Source organism: Chionomys nivalis, chromosome 22 (genome assembly GCF_950005125.1).
Source record: "Chionomys nivalis chromosome 22, mChiNiv1.1, whole genome shotgun sequence".
NCBI classification, from domain to species: Eukaryota; Metazoa; Chordata; class Mammalia; order Rodentia; family Cricetidae; genus Chionomys; species Chionomys nivalis.
Window position 1 is genome coordinate 13,626,531 of NC_080107.1, and position 10,279 is coordinate 13,636,809.

A 10,279-nucleotide genomic window follows, 5' to 3' on the forward strand; every position below is an offset into this window, starting at 1 on the left:
CTCCCGCAGTTCCCCAATCAACATGGGATGGTTTTATTCTCAAGTAAAAGCTTCTTTCGCCCTGAGCTTTCCCCCCCCTAAGGAATCAATTGCCAAAAAAAAAGCAAAAAAAACCAAAAAAAAAAAACAAAAAAACTCTAGTTAATGTGTCTTATAAAACCAACAGGACATTTTCTAAAAACACACTTGGAGAGCAGCCAATGATTAGGTGTTAGAGATGCTATTTTCTATGACTCCAACCCACTGGTATGTTTTCATCCATATTTATGGCCTATTTAATACATCATCACCTAAAGTAATTCCTGTCTAATACCCCTGAGAAGAGTTACAGACTGCACTGAAGGAGAGCACAGGCTATCGACATGTAGCGAAGACAGACTCACAGTCTTTGAGCTTGATCAGAAAGACACGGTTATCCACGGAAAGTCTAGAATTCCATGAGGAAGAAAAGAAATCCTGCTGAGAAGTTGTTGGTGTAATAGTACACTCCATAATTAATTTTCTAAAGTGAGGCACAGAGATTGGTCCGATGAGTCAATGTGCATGTATCTAATAGTTTTTTGGTGGTTGAAGAATTTGGTTTTCCTGATTTTGAAAGACTTGACTCCTAAAAGTAAAATATGGGGATGCCACAGTGAAGACATTTTCCGGTAAACAGTAATCCAGTGGGGTTACTTCAGCAGGGTTTATTGACACACTGACAGGCACTTCTGTAGCACAGAGATCAGCAGTTGACAGTTTCTGGTCCAGACAGGAGTTGGCTCTGCTCATTTGCCCTGGATAAACTTGGGTGTCACATGTTCAGCCATTGTTGGCCTGGAAAAGACTGTATTCTGGATGTAAGTCAAATAGATATGGCATTTCAATGCACTAAGCAGTACAAAGCAGCCACCGAGTGAAGTTGAGTCATGCAATAAAAACTTAGATAACCCAGACCAAGGGGCTGTGAGTTGTAGGGTCTTTATGAAGTCCCCCAAAAGCACAGTATATGACATGATGGTTTGGAAGATGGACTTCATTTCAGTGACACCTCAGAAAAGCCCATCTCACTGTGCAGTTACTCATTTTCACAGTGAGAGAGACTGTGTCAGCATGAACACAGACTCAGGAGAGCAGTACATCACCTAAGCCCCTGTGGTAGCATTTGTGTTAGTAGCTTGCTAGAACTACCTCTGACACCAGAAACCTGATGACCAGGGAGTGCCTGACACCACGGAGCGGCAAGCAAAGCAACGGTGAAATCACACAACTAATCCTAAGAGACCATCTTACTACCCACGACTGCAAGAATGACCTGATGGGGGAAATGTATTGCTATGAACACTCTGGAGACACAGACGCTGACTTGAAACAACCAGAAAGCACTCCAAAGGAAGGACCAGGTCAGTCTGTGATGGAAGAATAGACACAGGTGTGACTAGCAAAGAAATTGAAACTCCTTACACTTAGGCGTTGACGCCTCACAGTCCTTATGGGAATCTCCCAGACATGACATAATGCAATTCGAGAGTCTCTTTTCCACATGCCTTCACATCTTCCATAGGATTCAAGAGCTTTTGCACAGGACTTCAGATTCCTCAATGCTATCTCCGAAGGCTTTAATGAATGCTTAAAAGGAATGTATGTAGTCAAAAATCTAAGCACGGGGGAGGGGGTGCAAGAGGGATGTGCATATGAAATCCCACTCCAACAGAGGAACTACTGGCATTTGATAGCCACGGGGAGGGGGAGACTTAGAGTTGTTTTTCTAAGAGTGTGATACCTGCTAGGTCCACCATGCTCCAGTAAGGCTCCACACCCAAGAGCAGTTGAGTAACACAATTCCCTCTTAATGAGTTTGGGGGGGGGGGTAGAGGGAGGGAGAGAGTGATGGTGGGGAGAGGGAGTGGGGTGATGGAGACAGAGACCCTAAATTGGATTCGTAAGGAGGTAAGGGTGGATCTGGGAGAAGGTAGATGAGAGGAAAGTAATATCAAGATACACTGCATGAAATTCTAAAAGATGTTGTTCTTTGAGAAATATTTTAATACTATTCTTAAAGAGGGGGGCATTTGATGACCTTGAAATAGAGAAAGGGGGGCAAGGAAGATTCAGGCATGTGGGGGGGGGGGATTAGCAGTATCCAGAACAATCACGAATGAACCATGCAGATCTTTGTTCCCTGGCATTTGTGCTTCCTCGCTGCCCTCCACTCTCAGCTTTTCTTTGTTTGAAGGAAACACTACTACTCTGTGTGTAAACTCATAGACTCTCGGGGCCCTGATTGCTGTATGATATACAGAAAAATGAAGAACAAGAAATTATACTGTATACATTCTATTAAAAGCAGAAAGGTACACAAAAAAAACAGGGTAGAATATTAAAATCCAAACAATAAAAAAAAATGCTGTATTTAGTGCCAGGAACCCTCAACTGGTTTATTGTTGACAACTAAAATTTAATTATAGCAAGTTCAAAGATTAAAAAGAAGAAATGAGTCTACCAAAGGAGAGGTATCCAGTGATTATCCAAAGGGAAGAAGAATTAACAGAGATTTGGAAATGTCAGGTAAAATGCAGGAACTCGCTACATTTTCTTTTGAAGACTTAATTTATTTTTATTTTATGTGTATGAGTGTTTTGTCTCCATGTACGTATAAAGCACCATATGTGTGTCCCTGGTGACCTTAGAGGCCAGAAGAGGTTGTCAGATCCCCTGGAACTGCTCTTATGGATGGTTGTGAGCCATCATCTGGGTTCTGGGAACTGAACCTGGATCCCATGCAAGATTAGCAAATGCTTTTTTAACCTCTGAGCCATCTCTTTAGGCCCCACTCACTAAATTTTGATAGATGAAGAAAATATTGCCATTACAAATATCATAAAGGAATAAGGATATTTTTTAGAACAAACATATTTTTTCAGAATTGTTCATTTGAGGGAAGAAAGGCCCACAGAGACTCCTTGCTTATGTTATTCTGCGCTACTCTTAAGAAGTAAAATAGTATTTTCAATTTTTCATTTTAGAAGAAATTTTCTATACTGGTAATGGTTGTATGCTAGATTTTTTTAAAGGTTGACATGTTTTTCTTTCAATAACTAAATTTTGGTTTGCTTGTCAGCAACATAACATTTGAGGATTCTTGGCACTCAGTGCAATCTTTTTCTAATAGTTGAATTTTTTTTTTACTTATTTATTTATTTTTATTCTTTTTTAATTAAAATTTCCACCTGCTCCCCATATCCCATTTCCCTCCCCTCCTCCCAAATATTGCCCTCCCCCCACTTCCCTCCCCCTATCCCCACTCCTCTTCTCCTCCCCCCACTCCATTCCCCCTCCCTCTCAATACTGAAGAGCAGTCCAAATTCCCTGCCCTGCGGGAAGACCAAGGTCCTTCTATCTACGTCCAGAAAGGTGAGCGTCCAAACAGGCTAAGCTCCCACAAAGCCAGTTCATGTATTAGGATCGAAACCTAGTGCCATTGTCCTTGGCTTCTCATCAGTCTTCATTGACCGCCATGCTCAGAGAGTCCGGAATCAACCCATGCTTATTCAGTCCCAGACCAGCTGGCCTTGGTGGGCTCCCAATAAATCAGTTCCACTGTCACAGTGGGTGGGTGCATCCCTCGTGGTCCTGATTTTTTGCTCATGTTCTCCCTCGTTCTGCTCCTCATTTGGACCTTAAGAGCTCAGACCGTTGCTCCGAATTGAGACTCTGTCTCTACCTCGATCCATCGCCAGATGAAGGTTCTAAGGTGATATGCAAGAGATGCCACATCAAATGACAAAAGTATCTGTTCAACTATGTTCATAGCAGCATTGTTTGTAATAGCCAAAACCTGGAAACAACCTAGATGCCCTTCAATAGAGGAATGGATGAAGAAAGTGTGGAATATATACATATTAGAGTACTACTCAGCAGTAAAAAACAATGACTTCTCGAATTTTGCGTGCAAATGGATGGAAATAGAAAACACTATCCTGAGTGAGGTATCCCAGACTCAAAAAGAGGAACATGGGATGTACTCACTCATAATCGGTTTCTAGCCATAAAATAAAAGACATTAAGCATATAATGTGTGATCCTATAGAAGCTAAATAAGAAAGTGAACCCAAAGAAAATCATATAGTCATCCGCATGGAGAGGGGGAAGTAGACAAGATTCCAGGGCAAAAACTGGGAACTTGCGGGTGAGGTGGCATGGGGCAAAGGGGAAATGGGATGAGAAATATGAGAAGGGGAGGATGGGAGGAGCTCGGAGGATTGGGATGGTTGGGATATAGGAAGGATGGATACGGGAGCAGCGAAGTATATATCCTATCTAAGGGAGCCATCTTAGGGTTGGCAAGAGACTTGACTCTTGAGGGGTTCGCAGGTGTCCAGGAATATGTCCCCAGCTGGTACCTTGGGCAACTAAGGAGAGGGAACCTGAAATGACCCTATCCTATACTGATGAATATCTTGCTAATAGTTGAATTTTAACATTTGATAGGATTTTTTTGCATGTTTCTGTTTCTAATCAAAACTGTACAATCTATGACCAAGGTGATGTCTAGGATTGCTTTAGTTACAAAGAATTTCAAAGGAAGAACAGAGGAAAAAGGCCAATTTCTACATGGTGTGCTATCTTAAAGTTCTGTAAGGGTCTACACATTAAGAAATCTGTTGGCAGTAAATCTAACAAGCGAATTTAATTTTGCCTCTAGAATGTTTTAATTAAAAAGACTGCACAGATTTTAACAGCTAGAATATATTTTAGTGATCTTAAAAGCATTGGGTGTTCAGAGTAGGAAGCATAATTTCACTAGATAAATCAACGCATTCAAGAGCAACGAAGATTCTTAAATTTTTAAGTTAATCTTAAGGCAAGAGAATGTGCACACAAAAATGTTTCCTTATGCAATTTTAGATGGCTTGTTTATGAGGTATCAAAATAATAATTGAATTTCAGAATCCCAAAGGCATATTTAGCAAGTCATTAATCAGATAAACATTTCCAACTCAATTATAAAAGTGGTAATAGCTGTGAGCTAATTAGGACATTATCTTAAAGCAGAATATTCATTTCCCCTCAGCCTGCTACATGGGCTGTGAAAGAATAGAATAAGCACATTTCAGTGGACAACTGAACATGTATTAAAATGAATATTTAGAAATGACTTCCCAAATTCAACACTGTCTTGTTAATGCTACAGAAGTCGGGGCACGCTGACCTGTGCAGAGTGACAGAGGACTTGTCCATCTGGCTGACAGTGTTGCTTAGGACAGCTGTTACCATGACATACCAGACACATGATGAACCCATTGCGTGACCAGATGGACTTCCTGTAACGAGCATTGTTTGTTCAAAAAGTGGTTAGTTAAGCATCAGGATCAAAAATGAGACAATAGGATGTTATATTTGCCATGTAAACTACACTAAAATAAAATAGAAGCCTCGTTGGTTACAGGTTAATATGTGCTGTACAGAAGTAGATAAAAGTGGAGTCAATTTGAGGCTTAAATTCATGACTTCAAAAACACTGTTTTTTTTTTTTTAAAAAAAAAGAAGGAACAGAGAGAAAATTGCTAGAAAGATCTGATTTTTCCTCTTGGTCCCTGGAGGAGTAGCCCATTCTTGATCATTTGTAATGTGGATAATAATGGTTAGAGTTAAAATTGCCATGTCAAATACAGGGAATGTGACTTCTCAGACAATTCTACATGATGGAATAGGCCATGAAGTCCTAAATATCATGAACCTACAACATATATAATCAGATATCACTTTATGTAATTCTACATTAACTTTCTTTAATGAGAATGCGCTAGGTCTCTCTCTCTCTCTCTCTCTCTCTCTCTCTCTCTCTCTCTCTCTCTCTCCAGACTTTCAAGCTGACTGAATTCTGCAAATCAATGTATCCGGGTGTAATTAAGAGCATGGGCAGTTGCAGACAACGCTAACAATCTTATTCATTCTTCATGTATTGTTTTCAATTGACAAGAAAATTAAAGTACTTCTACTGGACCTTGAATCGATTTATTTTCCTTAAGCTAATAGGCTACCATTGTTCTGCTTGTGGTCACCAATTGACTTACAAACAGCTGCTGTGTGCATGCAGAAACCAGAATGTGCACCCTGTGGCCACTGCAGTGAGAATCTTGGCGAAACGATGGAGAATCCAATCCACAAAGACACTAAAAGGGGGGTGTGACTTGTGACAGGAAACATCTGCAGTCAGGTGTTTCCTGTCAACCGGCCTTTCCTTAGCACCAAAATGGATGTCTTTCCTATATACTGCTAGTTTTGCTTTTAACTACTTTACTTAGATGTTGGACATAACTTTTCACCCAGCAGAAAGCCTCTCAGGTTAAATACCAAACCCTTGCTGTCCTAGAACTCGCTCTGTAGACCAGGCTGGCCTCGAACTCACAGAGATCCACTCGCCTCTGCCTGAGTGCTGGGATTGAAGGAGTGCACTACCATGTCCAGCCATTTCTAGACTCTTAATGGAGTTCTTTGAGACTCATTTTAGATTACTGTTTTTTTTTCCATTTGGTTTCATACCAAACCATTACTTCCAAAAGCAAATACTCAAGTATAAATGATTTGGATAGGATTCTCCACACGTAATCTTTCACAAATAACAATGCAGAATTCAACTATCCATAAAATTCTTTCCTTCCTCATTAGCAGTTGTTATAATAACGTTAAGCTTCCCCACTCATGACACTTTCTTTGAGATCCTAGCTATCATATGATCATAGGATGCTAATCATGCATAAAGCTTAGAATACTCTCCGTAAAGTGAGGTCGCTTTAATTGTTACCTGGACCTGTCTCACATGTAATAGGAAACTGGTCAAGACATGGGCTTGAGTGATTTGGGTAAATCTGACTTTCTTGGATCCACCAGTAAGGACGATGCCCAAATAATATCCTGCAATTAAAGGCATACAAATTTCACCTGTACTTAAATACAACCATTAACTAAGTGGAGACTTGTCATTCTTGTAAAACCTAACTCAAGTAAAGAGTCATGATTGAAACACCCTGATATAACTTGCGTTTTGGGCTCTTATCTTTACAAAAGATGGTAGTATCTGGGGTTTGGGTACCCTTGTCTCCCACAAACAAGGAAGTCCTACGGGTGCTTTGGGTACTTAGAGTGAGACTATCAAAATGGTCCTTAGACTCATCAATCACACTACTGTCCCGCTGACTCCTTGGTTAATCATAGCATATGTGTTAGTGGGTTTTGTAATCACCTATAATTCAGTCAAAGTAAGTATTTCTGTTTTTTGTACAAAAAGTAACCAATTTGTTTGGAATATATTCCAAGTCAAACTACATACATCTGAAACCTGATCATTAATCGAAAATCACAAATTTAAGAATAAATTTTAGGAAAAAAATAAAACAAGTCAGGAGTCTTACCATTTGAATATAAGGTTGAACCAGTCCCCTATGACTGCTACCCATATCATCTTGGTTCCAACAGCCTGATTCAGTGGAAACCAATGTGGAAAGTAAATAGAAAAGGTATTCCAGGGGGTCTCCAACATTGGACATAAAATGCAGAAAATCGTAGTAAGCCCTGCAGTCTCTCTGTAGACGCTGATTATGAGTACTCCGCCCCTATGAAGGAAATCCATCTTGAAAAGATGCAGCTCTATGCCTGAAGCACTGGAGCTGTGTCTTTCTTTATACAGCACCCTGGTGATGTGTTGAGTGTTGAGCCATCACTGTGACACACGATGCCGAGCATCCATGGAGACAGGATGATGGTCCTCCTCCCTGCAAAACCTCATCTGTTTACGACTTTAGTTGGAGGGAAAAGAGGTGCTGATTTGGGCACTTGGGGGGAAATCTGGAGAGAAGCCCATGGATTTCTTCTGCCTCCTCCTTTCCCGTGAACAGTTGGACCGTGTTTGCTTGGAACTTTTCACACAGTTCATTCCCTCAAGGGCAGACATTAGCAATCTCTATGCTTGGCTAGCAGACGACATAAATAATTATTCCTCGTCAAAGAAGCCTCGAAGCCATGCATTTTAATTTCAGATAGACTGTGGCTTTCTGACTATTCTACTGTGTCTTTCAGGAAAAAAGAGAGCGAATTTTTTTTTTATTTGAAATCTCTTATGATTCGACAGATTCATTTCTGATCATAGCTTTTGAGAAATAAATGACCGGGTAGATCTTCAGTATCAAAGACTGTCGGGATATATATGAAGCAAAGACAAGATACAGCAAATACACGAACTCAGAGGGAGATGTGGTGTTTGCATGTTTGAGTGTAAGGCCAAAAAAAAAAAAAAAAAAAAAAAAAAAAAGCAGACTTCTTTGACTTACTTGGGTAACAGAAATGTGTTAGGACTAAACTATTATTATGATTATCATTATTACAATGTATGTATGTCTGTGTGTCTATGGGTGCACACATAGCATGGTGTAGTTGTAGAGGTCAGAGGCCAAAGTTCAGGATTCAGTTCTGTTTTCGCGGAGGGTTCGAGGGCTTGAACCCAGGTCATCTGGCTTGTGGAACAAGCACCCTTACCACCGAGCCATCTCCCTGGCTCTATATTGCTTTTAACTGACTACAGAATACAGCTGCGAGCTTTGGAAAACTGCATTGGGACAACGGAACTGACTCCCAAGGGCTTCCCACCAATCAGGGATTTTCAGCCATTTGGATTGTTGAGAGTCGCTCGTCAGAAGTAAATGAGAAGCACCCCCCCCCCCAAAAAAAAACAGCTGGGGTGAAGAGAGTGCCACATGGAGACCTAGGGGTCACTGTCAGAGTGAGGTTTCTATCTAGTAGGGTTGGCAAGGGGATAAAGTTAACCCTTACAGGTGCTGAAGGTGCGGCCAGTAACACGCTACTCATCCCTCCATTCAGACAGTTGTCTTTGCTGGTCACAGCCTCCTTTACCAGAAACTCTTTTCACTGGCTGCAGTTGTATCTGTGAGTCTCTTCCAGATATCCCATCATTCCACAGGAACAGTGTGACGGGCATGCAGTCAGTCCCTACGGGTTTCTGTTGCCCTTTGTTGCCTCCCCTGGAAGAAATAGATTGACTGGCCATTAAAAATGTTTGGGGGCGCTTTACAGTGAGCATAGTTCTTCTGATAAGGGAGAAATATACATGGCCTTAGAAGAATTATTCGTAGCTGACAATTAGACACCTCAGGCTATCATGGGCAATGGCCTTGTCTTATCCCATATCTATTGAGTTCTACTGGTGGGATCTGGGCATTGGTCATATAAAAATACTCCGAGTGGGTGATTCTGGTGTAGAACCTGGGCTTAGAATGATGGAGCTCGAACAAGCCGTATGCAGCATCTGCCTTGCCCAACCAACGTCTATGCTTCAGGCTTTTTTGTTTTGCATATTCAGGCTCTCTAATTTCCATAATTTCTTTAATGAGCCATGAGAAAGGACATAACTCCCCTTTATTCTTTTTCTAAGAAGTATCTGAGCTACATAATTCATGATATTCATTTTCTTCAGAAGTGTCATGTCCTTAAATCAGGGTATAAATGATATCAAATACATTTTGTCTTACAATTAAAAATTAAACTTCATGCTCATTCAACATTTCAGAGTCGATGGACTGTGATGTAGTTGACTGCGGATTTGTTCTTCATCTTAGGTAGTTAATTTAGACAGACCCTGTGTCTCCAGAGAACGCCCGTTCTGTAGATTATAGGATAATTAACAGAAGCAAAAGCATCTCAATGTCCTTTTCCCTTTAATACAATCTGCTGAATCTTCTTATTCCATCATAGCTTGCAAAGGCTTTTCATGTCTTTGCTCAATGCACTTTTTCAGCTGGCATTCCTTTTAGGGCATCATATTACCCTGCTAAAGTTGCCATGAGAGCATCAGACTGGGTGGCTAAAATGAACACACATTTATTTTCTCATAAGCATGGAAAGTAGAAGTCATGATGAAGGGGTCAACACTATTATAGTTTGCTCCATGGCCCCTCCTTGGTCTTTGGATGGTTGTCACCATCTCCACGTGTCTTTACATGATGGAGATGGGTCTTGTATTAATCTGTTGCTTTTATTGGTTAATTAATAAAGAAACTGCCTAGGTCCATTTGATAGGCCAACCCTTAGGTGGATGGAGTAAACAGAACAGAATGCTGGGAGAAAGAAGCCGAGTCAGGGAGTCGCCATGATTCTCCCACTCCAGACAGACGCAGGTTAAGATCTTTCCTGGTAAGCCAGCTCATGGTACTACACAGAATATTAAAAATGGGTTAGATCAATATGTAAGAGCTAGCCAATAAGAGGCTGGAACTAATGGGCCAGG

The 10,279-nt window shown here is 40.9% G+C and overlaps 1 protein-coding gene across 1 annotated transcript; it reads right to left on the bottom strand.

The window, feature by feature from the left end:
• Window positions 1–1,255: 1,255 nt before the first annotated feature.
• Window positions 1,256–7,612, bottom strand: G6pc2 (glucose-6-phosphatase catalytic subunit 2). Its single transcript, XM_057755799.1, is given in 6 exon segments — window positions 1,256–1,388; window positions 5,192–5,303; window positions 6,788–6,897; window positions 7,395–7,504; window positions 7,506–7,579; window positions 7,582–7,612. Coding segments are annotated over 6 exon segments (570 nt in total).
• Window positions 7,613–10,279: the final 2,667 nt, after the last annotated feature.